We start from the raw sequence: 13,193 nt of genomic DNA, 5'->3' as shown, positions 1-13,193 counted from the left end.
GAAAAAAGATCCGAGCGGATACCGAACAATGCAAGTCCACATTTTATCCGGCCGGAACCTTTAAAAATACAGATACGGGTGTGTATACGGATTCGAATCTGGACGCGGATTCAAATGAACCCTCATGTCTGAATCCGGTTCTTTTCTGTGTTATGTTTTTTCAAATCAAAAGATAAAATCAAAAGAAGCACATCCGCCGTTTGAACCAACCAAGTCGCCGCCACCGCTTCGGACACGTCGCCACTGCTGTCGATTGTACGTCGCACACCACCATCGGTCGATCACTGCTGCCTGAGGAGGTAAGTAACGTGCCATTGAAATTTCATTCTTCGTAATTATTATTGCTGGAATTCATTTATAATTGGAGTTATATGTTATTTACTTTAACAAAAAATAAAGAGAGGTCTATTTATTCTGTTTACTTGTTGAGTCTATGACATAAAGCTGTTTGATGAAATGCTTGAAAGGTATCGTTAACAAAATATTGGTCAGGATGTGTATGTGATGTAATCTTACGTGGATTTCTTTTCTTATTTAGACTACTGAGGTTCAACCTTTTTTTTTCCTCCATGGCTGAACTTATAGATCGGTGGAAATTCTTGATCATGAACTGTTTGATAAAATGCTTGACTTAACTGGCCTCATTTCGTAATGTTCCAAATCAGTTTTACCAATCTGTTTTAAAATCTCTGAGCCCCATTTTCGTTTCTAATTTCTTGGTTACTTAGTACTGATGAGTCGTTTTATTAATAAGCAAAGATTATTTTAGAGTTTACATGTTGGCCGTATGCGTGACGGGACACTTACCATTTTTATTGGTGAATGATATACTTCAAACAATATTTTTGCGCCCATCAGTTGCTTTAATGGGAAGCTTTTGCTAGGTGCTTTGTAATAAGGTTGTCGGCTATACTTCAATCTTTATACGGCAATTTCTGGACTGAAACAATCTTTAAGTTTTTGTGGTGAATATATGAAAACAAATCTAGTTTAATAATAAGGATGTATAACTTTATATTTGAGGTTAACATATGAGGTCATGTTTTTTATAAGCTTACAGAAACATATAATTCATATATGCTTCTTGTAACCAATTGGCGGATTACAAGTTTTGATATACGGTTGTAGTAAGCTTTCTTCTTATAGGCAAAGCTTGGCAAAAATAAACTCTTGAGTAAGATTACTCATCTAGTGGTTGCTACTGAAATACCAAAATAGCTTATGATGAACATATTCAGGAAGCCCATTTTTGAGTCCAAGGAATTTGTAAATTTGTGATTGCTTGATAAGGTTAAGGTTCAGTCTCATAATATTTGAATAAAAGCATTGCAGACCTTGATCAGCAGAAGTGGCTTCCTTGACCTCATTATCTGAGTTGAGTTTATTGGTCTTTTCTTCTCATTTGATGTAATCTGTGCATATCATGTTGTATGTCACAACAGAATTGTTAACCTACATATTTTGAAATGAAAATTCTTGTGATTTAGCTCATTATGCTGTTCACTAGAACTCTCTGACTTGATGAGTACATAGACATGAAGGGTCTAATATGGGCCACAGCAGTAGACTCTAAGCATCAGAAGCGGGTACTATCTTTGTATCGGCAGATCTTACGGAGCCTCAACTCTCCCAAATTGGAGCTTAGTTTAGCAGCAAGACTTGCAAAGAAAGCAGAGGCTCGGGCCATATTCATGGTTGGGTCTGAAGAGCGGTCCATTCACAACATTCAAGATCTCATCGACACTGCTGAGTATGCTCTTTCCCTCTTAAAAGAGGGAAAAATCCCCAAGCACATACAATAAGTAGATTCATTCCTTTGTTTGAGATAAGATTTGAACGATACTTTATTTCCCTACTGTATGTAAAGCGCCTTAAATGAACTGCTTTATTTTATGCTTCCCGATAAGTTTTCTTATCATATATCTGCTGGATGTAATGTGTTTAATATATTGTCTTCAACATGAATCCAACTCATGACCTATTGCTTAAATTCTGGCACCTTTCTTGTCAGTCGTTTTTATCTTGCTTAAATTTTTTATTTTATAAAAACGTTTGTTAGCGCTGGCATGCTTCATTAAATTTAAATTTGTGCCTACTTTCTATTCGACAAATGTTAAAGAACTTCTAGGAATTATCTTGTTGGTTAATGTAGTAGTTTCATTTTCATAGAAAATGTAAAAATTCTTCCAATCACCATACAAGAGCCAGAATAAAGTGTGGCTCGTATTAAGTGAGTGAACATTGATAACCAAAGACTGTTGACTATCATCCATCACAGCTGAGCTAGGAAGTTCGGGTCGGGGTCGGGCTCGGGCTTGGCCACAAGCCCGACCCGATCTAAAATTTTTTTGAAGCCCGATCTTAAATAGAACCAAACATTTATAATTAGGGTTGGGCTGAATCGGGCCAACATTCCCGACCCTACCGAAATAATTTTCATATTATTTTAATGTTAAATTATTTTTTAATGTTTTGTTTTATATTCATGTTATTTTAATGTTTTCTTCTATACATGCACCTTAATTAACAAGACAAAGGTAAAATATACAATATAATTAATTACAAAATAATTCACAAAACAACCAATTAATAGGAATAATTTTTTTAATTCAATTCCATAATCAAACTTTAAAAAACACACAATGCGATTAAATTTAAAAAAAAAATACAATTCAATTTCACAACCATTTCAACCTCACACATAAATCAAATCCAAAATCCAACATGAAAAACACATAATGCAATTAAATTAAAAATTCATAATGTAATTCAACTAGGGTCGGGTTGGGTTGGCTTAAGCCCGACCCTAACCTGAAATTTTTTCAGGCCTAAAAATTTTAGCCTGACCCTAACTCAAAACCCAAAAATTCAGGTTAAAATCCAAAAAATTAAGGTCGGGTCAAATTACCAAACCTAATCACAGCACATTGTATAGTGATAGTGTGATATTCATCTCGTAAACCCATGTAAAATATTGTAATCGTGATCTTTGATCTTCAGTTTCCTGCTAGGTAGGCAGCGAATATGTAGCTTATCAAGATTTGCTTGTCAATCAACATCATCCGTCTATAATGACTAGTGGCTACGTAAACTCACAAAATTGTCATAAAGTAACCCTAATTGATTAGCTTTGTTGCTGCTGCCAAAGACACCACGGTCATCGTCACAATCAGTGGAAGCCTTTTCAAAGACTTTTGATTTTTTTTTTCACTGATATTACAATTAGACTATAACTTATGTTTTGTTAATTTTTTAGAGTGGGAGTGAGGAGTGTAGATTCTTCCCACTATAATATTTATTTGTACATTTTATCCACCCATTTTTGGAGTGGAAGTGGGAGTCTTATGCAGCTCTTTCTTTTTTACCCTCTTTTTATTAAATTTAGTATAATTATATTTAATAAAATAAATAAATAATATTATATTTATTTAAATAATATTATTATATTTAACTAAATAATAATTTGCATTGATTCCAAGTTAAAATTTACTTAAAAATAATATTATTATATTAATAGAGAATTAATAATATTACTATATACTATCTTTATTTGAAAATATAATATTATTATATTTATTTAAAAATAATAGTATTATATTTTTTTAATATTAATAATTAATAATAATAAATAGTTTATTATAAAAAATATTAGTTTTGTACTAAATAATAATATTATTTTATTATTTTATATAATAATAAATTTAATATAATTATATTAAATTTAAATAATATTAGATTTATTATACAATATACAATATAATTGACGAAGGAATTACCTCAACAATGCGGGGTTGGATTGTGAGGGCAGTAGTTGGCCAAGTGGTTACGTAAGTTGCCAGTCCTATGCAATGATGTAAAACTTGATGCCCAACTTTTTCAGCTGAGCATTCTCTTAGGATGCATATAGGGATGGCAATGGGTACTGCCCACAATGGGTTTGCTATTATTGAACTTGCACCCGCACAAAATTTTAATTACCAAACTCATACCCACACCCGCTGTGGGTTTTAATTTCTTAAGAAAACTCATCCGCTGTGAACTTTGATAATTACCAAACCCACAATGGTACTCGACAGATTTTTTGTGAGTTCTCATATTTAAAATCACAAATGTTTAATATGTAAATTTATATTAATAACCTAAAATTCCACATAACACACTCAATTATAAATTTAATCAATGTAAACAGAAAATTAAAATTTCAACATCAATTCAATACAAATTCTCAAATTTAAGTATGAAATACACAAATGTTAGCCTAAAGGGCTATACATTATGTAATTTTGATGATAACAAACATGTGTATTAAGTGATTTAATAAATATTGTACTTCACATTTTCACTAGTTTTTTAAGGATAATATTTATGCAAGTGAAATTAAGTTGAAAACACTCAACGGACAACGGCGAAATCAAGAATAAAGTTTAGAGCTCAACGGACAAAATATTGCGATAAATTCTTGTAAAGCCGGTATGATTTAATTGATGCATGATTTAGTATTTGAGAAGCTCAAGAGATTAATTTAAATAATTACTTTTCATAAACTAAACGGTTTTATTTTTATAAGGTAAAGTATTTTGTGGATTTGAGTAATTTGGACTTAAATGAAAAGTTTTGAAATCTTTGATTTTAATAAGCATTATTATTGAATTTCAAACTTGGACCTTTTTACAAACATTTGAAATGTTTTGGGCTATACTATAATTTATGAATATTTTGGACTAAAGTGAAAGGTTTTGAGAACTTTGAAAAATATGGGTATTATGTTGAAAATGACCTTTTTGAGAAACAATAATATATTTGGGGCCATATCATAATTGCATAAAGTTTTGAGTTGACAATTATTATTAGGAAATTCTGAAATTGGACCTATTTTCAAAGTGTTATGATGTTTTGGGCTATAGTATAATTATAGAAAGTTTTGGACTAAAGTGTAATTTTAGTAAACATTATTACTATAGCAAAATTCAAAAATAACGGTAATATCACTGTTACAAGTGGCTAGCCAGATAAATCAAGCGGCTAACCGCTTGGTTACTGAAATTTTCCTATAACGGCTAGTTTTCGGGCTCTAACTATAAAAACTCAACTCCAACTTCATTTTAAGAACCAATGCAGGCATAAACAAGATCATATAACATATATTGAGCTTCCATTTCGCAAATCATCATTTATTGAATCATCATTGAGCTATAATTTTTTTATCAACTCTTAAAGAGAGTTTCATTGTTGTGATTTTCATTTCTCATCAAATTGTGAGTGTACAAGTGTGAGAAACACTTGGGGTGAAGAGATTGGGGAGATAATCTCTTGATTGTAAAGGTCCATTGACACCTTGGAAGTCAATTGTAAACATTTGAAGCATTAGGAGGCTTGGATAGTGAAATCCTCAAGTCGGGTGAGCCTGGAGGCGGGGATTGCCGAACCACGTAAAAATCATTGTGTTTGCTTTTCTCTTCCCTTACTCTTTTAATATTGTGCTTAATTGAATTTATTGTTTTCAATTCCATTAAGATATTAGATTGAATTGTTGTGCGAATTGTTTAGCATATTTTTTAAAAACCCAATTCACCCCCCTCTTGGGTTGCATAACTTGCATTTCAACAAATCCATTAAAAAAAACACAAATGAGTATCTAAAAATAACAATTACATTTCATATTATCATTCAACACAAGCTCCAAGAGAATATCTTCATTTCATTCATCATCATTAGCACTCATCCAGCATAATGCCTACAATAATGATTAAAATTAATATTTTCCAAAAAATAATACTTTTCAAATACTAATCCGAAGAAAAAACTTATAATAATGAAATAATTCTTACATTAAGTTAAAGAAAAATAGTTCACACAAAATTAAAATAAGTATAAAATAATCCATGAATTAAGTTAAAGAAGCTTAGTTCCTTACCTCATCAACAATATCTTCATCTTCGGAGAATTTGTTATTTCATACTTTATTAGAAGAATTTGCTATTTGTTATTTTCTACTTTATTTGAATTAATATTTATTAAGAGAATTTGTCAGCAGTAAAGGAAGTTGGGTGCTGGCTCACTTTCACAGGCTCACGGCTGAAGAAGTGAAGAATGAAGATAGAGATGAGAGATGGGTGTGCGGCTCAAGGGGAAATTTCTTTAGTTTTGTTTAGATTATGACTATTAGGGCAACGTGTGCTACTTACATTATTATACAAAATACACGCATTTACACTTTGGTTATTTGGCACTTTGCATTATTGTATTATTTTCTTTATTTATTTTTTAGATTTAAATATTTTTTAAATTAAAATTAAATTAAAAATATTAATAAAAACTTGTAGGTATGGCGGATATCCATGCATGTATCTGTCGGATATTGGACTAATACCAAACTCACCCACATCCAAGTGTGGGTTTTAATTTGTAATACCAAATCGACCCCGCAACCCCCAAAATTATCCACAGCGGACAACTTTTGGCGAACGGATTTACGGGTTTGCGGATATAATTGCCATCCCTAGATGCATGTGCACGCAATTGCTTCCAACGCAGGATTTGATGGACTACTATCATTAAAAAGTAATAGAGCATGAAAATCCTAACATTGGATTATTGGATTTTTTAATCCAATATTGTTGGATCTTTAATCCAATGGTGGGCTTATATGTAAATAATTATGTGTTTGCAGACTATCATATAAGGTTAAGCTCAATTGAAAGTTATCTATTAAGATTTTCGGTATTATGGGCTTTAATGTATCAAATAGGGTGTGGATCTTTAATGTGCAGAGACCCAATTCTATGATGGGCATAATTAGGAATACCCAGTGACAATATGAAAATATTGTTTATATAAGTGGTTATGGTCCCCATGTCACACATATCTTTTTATTCTCTATTGACATTCCATCATTAGAGAGAAAGCGCATAGAAAATTAAAGGACTCTCTAGGAGAACGTGTAGATCTGCAAGGCCAACCATACTACTCTAAAGAATAATTAAGTATTATGAATTCAGGTACGCTTCCGCATAATTATGTTATTGATTCTTAGTGATACAACATAAATGTTCCTGAATTATAGGTGACGGTTTTCACCAAAAGAATTTCTTGTTCTAACATGGATATTATCCAACAGAGAGGTGGATATGCAAATATGATCGAGGCTAGAAATATTGACCCATAAATAGACAAATTAGATACTCTCGTAACTATATTTTAGTTGATGCTTTCCCAATTTTAAACTCGAGCAACTTTTTAGTGAACTTTTTTACTATTGGGGTTGAATTGAATATTTATTAAAATATCTGAAAAGCATATACTAGATAACTTATTCTAGTAAGTGATAGAATAGTAATTGGTTCAATAGATAGAACATATAAATCGATAATTTGAATTTGATATAAAATTTACCAGGTAATGCCTTACATAACAAGAACAAATAAATAAATGAAACAAAGGAAGAACAAAACAGCAATTGCATGAAACTTCCGCCCACTTTTAAGGGAAAAGCTATTTACCCCGAATTTTGGTCCCGAATTTGCGCCCCGAAGCCAAAACGCACCGTTTGGTTTGGTTTCATTTGCTTTCCACTTTCCCTTACCAAACTAAACGGTGCGTTTTGACTTTCGGGGCACAAATTCAGCGTTAGAGTTCGGGGTAAATAGCAACACTCCACTTTTAATTACTTATCAGATGGAGGCACAACGGCTAATTTATCAAATGCCGCGCTGCTGCATGATTGTAACAAGCACGAACACTCAATTTCCTCCACGTGTGATATACATGAGGTGGCGAACTTCTGAGTCTCGGAGTACAGTGTGAAATGCTACACCATATCATTTTCACTTAACAACATGACGGTTTGTAAGAGCATGCATACAATACCCGGGAAACCCAGTAGATTTGAAATCTCTTCTTTTGTATTCGTGTGTTCGTTGAGATTTTCTTTTCTTTTGCCATTAAAATTTTCCCAGAAAATCTTTCCTTTTATTCGCGCCAGAAAATTAAAGAGGCCTTTCTACCGGTAATCATGTCTTCTCCATACCCTTTTCAAGTCCTTTTAATTTGGTGCGCAGATGTTTCTGTTTGGTTGCCAAGAAACTAAAAGAAAAGAATCTTTATAACTTAATTCTTGCTTCTGCTTTCCTCGAAGATAATATTGAGAATAAATGACCCAAAAAAAAAATTAAAAAAAAGCACAATGCTTTGATTAATATATTGCATTAGAATCACTGTGAATAGTTCTTACATTCTCTTTTGCTTATTGTTTGTTTTCAAGAATTTGGATCTTGATTGTCATTAGGTCTCGGTGAATGATTATCTTTTTCCTCTGTCTTTGGAATTTATGTTTTCAAAAGATTCTTATCATTGCCAGTACATTTTCTTTCTTCTCAAGATCATCAATCTTTCTTTCTTTTGATTGTTCTAATTTTATCAAATTGAATTGTACCCTTTATTGTGAATGATGGCAAGTATATTGTTGAAAAATGATTCTTTTATCTTTTGATTTCTAACGTATCAGCATTGTTTCTTAATCTTCATCTTGCTGTAAAAAATCTCAAATGGCTATTTTATTGGGAAGTAGGTTTAGCATTGAACAATCAGATTTTCATGGAAAGGGTTTTTGAATACAATATTTGGTGTATAAGGTTGTGATCAAACCATGACCAATTCACATTAATCTTCAAGTTACCATGGTTCTATGAATTAGTTCTTTGTCTGCCAAGTAATGTCCATATTGCTGTCTTGACTTCATGCTGTTTATGTTCTAACCAGTGTCATAAACCTCCGTAAATGCATAGTACGATATAACGTGTTCAATTGATTTCAATGCATGGCCAGTGTTCAGGGAAGCAAGGGGTTTTTCACACACGGCAAGAGGAAAAGAAATGGCACGTCCAAGAACCGCGCGTAACAGGAGTCCAGTGTCCAAACAAGAGTCATATAAGTTTAAATTTTCTGATGTAGATTGGACACATAAAATTTCAGATTGTCCTGCATATTATCCAACATTGCAAGAGTTTGATGATCCTTTCATTTATCTGCAAAAGATTGCCCCTGAAGCATCCCAATTCGGTATGTTACCGTCAGATATCATGTTGCTTTAATTTGTTTTATTTATGATGTTGTTAGATTCTTATGTAACTGACATGAGAAATGAATATTGTATCTGTAAGCTAATTAGTCCATCAAAATTTCATATCTTAGGCATTTGCAAAATTATATCTCCTGTGAAGGCTTCTGTTTCTGCTGCTGATGTACTAAAAAAGGAGATAAAGGGTTTTGAATTTGGGACTTATATACAGCCTCTTAGGCTTCCTAAATGGAATGCAAATGATACGGGTGTCTTCTTTTCGGGGGAAAGGTAATGCATTGCGGCTTCTTCCGCAAGTTTGGTTCTCTAAACCTACTGCTTAGTTTTGTGGCTTTTTTTTTTTCGTATCTGATATTTATGAGCATTTTGTTTTCTGTACAGAAAACATACCTATGATACCTTTGAGAGTGAGGCAATTAAGATGCTCAAGCGCCAATCTCCTCGTCTTGGGGATCTTCCTCCTTCGTATGTGGAAAAGAAATTTTGGCTTGAAATGACTCATGGAAGGAAAGGCACGGTTGAGTATGGAGTCAATATTGAAGGCAGTGCCTTTTCATCAGATCCTAATGATCAGCTCGGAAAATGCAAATGGCATTTGAAGGTAATGTTGTCTGTGGCAATGACCCATCTTTGATTTTTCATCTTTCCGTTTGCTTACATTTTGTCTCTTTGATTTCAGACTCTACGGGGGCTGCCACAATCTATCTTTCGCTTTCTTGAACATATAATCCCAGTATACTGAGTAAAATTCAATCACAGTTCATTTTTCTTATTTATAGTTTTGAGCAATTTTCTGAATTTTGTCAATGTAAATTCAGGGAATTACTGATCCCATGCTTTACATCGGTATGCTATTCAGTATGTTTGCTTGGCATGTGGAAGATCACTACTTGTACAGGTACATGGGCTATTTCTACATCTTATCTTCTTTGCTTCTATAATTTACACAATGTTCATACTAAGATCCACCACTATTTCAATTTTCAGCATCAATTATCATCACTCTGGTGCTCCCAAAACTTGGTATGGCGTTCCTGGACATCATGCTCTTCAGTTTGAGAAGGTAGCCCGCAATCATGTGTACTCTCGAGACATCTTATCAGCTGCTGGAGAGGATGGAGCTTTCGAAGTGATTGCAGAGAAAACAACAATTTTTCCTCCTAAGATTTTGCTGGACAATGGCGTATCCGTTTACAAGGCTGTGCAGAAGCCAGGGGAGTTTGTCATCACCTTTCCTAGAGTATATCATGCTGGATTTAGTAATGGTAAGATATCCATTGACCATTTCTCACAATCCTTGCTTGCTGCACAATGTTTAACTATTTGCCGATTTATGTTATAAAATTTTCGGTCAAATTTCATTTTTCATTTGTACTATGGCAGGTTTTAACTGCGGTGAGGCTGTGAACTTTGCAATCAGAGATTGGTTTCCCTTCGGAGAAGAGGCTGGCAAGCGTTATGCACGTCTCCACAAGATGGTGATCCTTCCTTATCAAGAACTTCTTTTTAAAGAAGTATCTGAACAAGAAGCCACAGATATCCCATCATCGGTTAAGGCTACAGTTTTACACCATATAAGATCTTTGAACAATACTTTATTTTGCTTAAACAATCTGAAAATGCCATTTGATTATTTACAAAATTCACAAGGATCCTTTGTCTGTGATCTCTGCAAACGCGACTGTTACTTGGCCTTTACTGAGTGCAAGTCATGCCAACGTTACACGTGCCTTTTTCATGGTATGAGCAATGCATACATTTTTACTTTTCCCGAAATTCTAGTCAGCTCAGAAGCTTGTTGAATTTAACACCAATTTTTTTTCCTTGGATTCTCAGAGTTTAAGTCACGACATTGTTCATGTGGGTACAATCGAGTTGTCCTTTTAAGGAAGGATATACAGGAAGTGGAAGTAGTAGTGAAAAAATTTGAGGAAGAAGAAATAATGTCCCGACATTTGAATATAATTTCTTGCATTGGAGAAGGACTTGCCCGGAACAGCTAGGTAAGGAAGATTTGAGCATCTCAAGATGTGAAGAATTCTTCTAAATTCATTTTTCCAACGGCAGCGACAAGACCTGAACCAGATGCAGAGAGCACAACAGAGAAAGTTTAGAAGTTGCCTTCAAGATTTCAGAGATCACTCCTCGTCAATTTTGATTAAATAGCTGACTATAGTATTAGAAGTAGACTCTTAACAGATTGGTGTTTTTCACAGCGAGAATACAAGTACGGAAAACAGAAATAGAAGTAGAATCCTCGAGTTCAATTCAATCATTAACATTCAAAATGCATAGGATAACTGTCTTTACTGATCATGGACTAAGTTATTCTTATCAATTAGCGCAATAAACTCAGCTGCAACCCTCAAAGCATTGACAGAAGCTAACGAAATACGGCTGATTGACAACAGTCTGTCACTGCCACCTCCTAAATCAGAAACTCCTCGGAAGACAATAGAGGGCACTGCATTTGACAGACACGCCTGCATAACATAAAAAATTCAACGTTATGATTCATAACAATAACTAAAGTTTGTAGGAACAATTTTGAATGAATTTTGTGTTTGACTTGTTACTGACCATCACAATGGCAGCACTCTCTTCATCAACAGTCGAGACATTAAATTGTTTGAAAAGAAATTCCCTATATGCTGCATTATCGAGGAATATATCTGCGGTGGAACCCCTTAATCCAACAATGACTTTTGGTGTCTCTGGTAGGCAGTATGTGTCATTCAAACATCGTCGTAACTCTAAATCCTATAGCAGATCACAGAAAGATATCAAATGAAGTCAGAAAAATTTTAGAATGCCCTGTCACCAACAGAATGACAAACCTGAAGTTGGGTGGCAATATCAAACCACTCTGAATCGACGGGGAGCCAGAACAACTCTTCCATTGGTTTACCAGCAGAATATAACTGGCTTGGTGTGAACTCCACCTTTGCCAGCAAATTCTTCCCTCTTACAGGAAAATTAAAGGCTCCAAAATCTAGTTCTGGTAATTGACCTGTCTCCGACTTGAATGCCTTTGCAGAACAAATCAACAAATGGATACAATTAACAGCATACCCTCTGACAGACCAATGACGGCTTTAAAACGCAACTTCTAATTGCAGATATATCACATACCTTCCATTTCCAAGAACCCGTAAAAGCTACATTCTTCATCACACTAACATCACCAAAGGACAAAGAATTATTACTGCTTCCAGCTGTGCCATAATGGACTACCCCTCGAATATCAAATGCATCAAGTAGAATTTGTACTGTTATGCCTGCATTTACCTAAGTACGACACCAATTAAAGGCCAAACTTCGACAGATATGTACATGTGCATGAACTGAAGTTGTGTTAGATAACTTAGATTCAGAAACTAAAAGAGGTCTCAAGCCAAAAATAATATTCATAAAAAATAAAGGTCTTCAATGATATTTTCTCTTTTTTGTCTTTTTTAAAATTATTATGTCAATGAAAAATTGTGTGTTTTGGTCTTAAGGTTTATATTATTGTCATAACCTCATCGAACCAAAAATCCTAGTACTGCTACTGGATACTAATTAAGAAGCTTACCGTTTGCTCCCCAGTCATTACATAGATTACATCAACGTTCTTAATCTTCCCCACGTTGAATCTTCTTCCTGAGAATTAACCAAGAAAATACATATTCATATTCATCAAAAAAATTTAAAAAAAAAAATGTTTTGAAGTGTGAAGTGTGTTGTACTACCAGCCAAGTCAATGAAGGGGATCCGTGAGTTGTGAACAAATAAACGGGAAGTGATGAGAGCCGATTCTTCAGGAGGATAAGCCATGACAAGTCCAATATAAGGCCCTCCAATTTCGTTGACTCTATCAACAATCCCATGCATTGGGTGATTGCTCCTCAGCTGCACCGTGTGTTGTGCCATGGCCAACAATAGTCCCAGTCCCAACATCACCACTAACTTCACATCCAGAACCCATCTCCGCCGTTGATTTAATCCCATTATCATTGTTTGATGATGATGGGATGAGACTGTCTGGATGGAAACTCTCCAAGAAAGTGGAAGAAAGTGGTGGCTGGGAAATGAATTGAACCACCTGCGACACATTGTTTTGTTTGTAATAATTGTA

At 34.1% G+C, this 13,193-nt stretch overlaps 3 protein-coding genes across 6 annotated transcripts; 2 read left to right on the top strand and 1 right to left on the bottom strand.

Annotated features, from left to right (window-relative positions):
- Nucleotides 1–1,990, top strand: LOC18049022. Of its 4 annotated transcripts, none has more exons than XM_006443170.2 (2): nt 1–299; nt 1,534–1,990. In XM_006443170.2, exon 2 carries the CDS (start codon nt 1,536–1,538, stop codon nt 1,800–1,802), a length of 267 nt encoding a protein of 88 aa, XP_006443233.1. In that variant the 5' UTR covers nt 1–299; nt 1,534–1,535; the 3' UTR covers nt 1,803–1,990. The 4 variants fall into 4 exon arrangements, with proteins under 4 accessions (XP_006443233.1, XP_024044523.1, XP_024044522.1 ...); XM_024188755.1 differs by having other exon boundaries at nt 1,508–1,990; XM_024188754.1 differs by having other exon boundaries at nt 1,488–1,990.
- Nucleotides 1,991–8,870: 6,880 nt separating this feature from the next.
- LOC18049021 (lysine-specific demethylase JMJ706) lies at nt 8,871–11,079 on the top strand. The gene is made up of 8 exons (XM_024187524.1): nt 8,871–9,057; nt 9,190–9,346; nt 9,458–9,677; nt 9,756–9,809; nt 9,895–9,974; nt 10,064–10,341; nt 10,460–10,816; nt 10,913–11,079. Exons 1-8 carry the CDS (start codon nt 8,871–8,873, stop codon nt 11,077–11,079), a joined length of 1,500 nt encoding a protein of 499 aa, XP_024043292.1.
- Nucleotides 11,080–11,343: 264 nt separating this feature from the next.
- On the bottom strand, nt 11,344–13,171 carry LOC18049020 (bark storage protein A). Its single transcript, XM_024189275.1, has 6 exons — nt 12,808–13,171; nt 12,651–12,718; nt 12,209–12,364; nt 11,914–12,105; nt 11,657–11,836; nt 11,344–11,559 (listed from the first exon to the last, which is right to left on the bottom strand). The coding sequence occupies exons 1-6, from the start codon at nt 13,169–13,171 to the stop codon at nt 11,383–11,385; spliced, it is 1,137 nt and encodes a 378-aa protein (XP_024045043.1). The 3' UTR covers nt 11,344–11,382.
- Nucleotides 13,172–13,193: the final 22 nt, after the last annotated feature.

This window comes from Citrus clementina, unplaced genomic scaffold (genome assembly GCF_000493195.1).
Source record: "Citrus clementina cultivar Clemenules unplaced genomic scaffold, Citrus_clementina_v1.0 scaffold_3, whole genome shotgun sequence".
Lineage (NCBI taxonomy): Eukaryota > Viridiplantae > Streptophyta > Magnoliopsida > Sapindales > Rutaceae > Citrus > Citrus x clementina.
The sequence above is the reverse complement of the archived record's forward strand: the minus strand, read 5'-3'. Positions and strand labels throughout refer to the sequence as shown.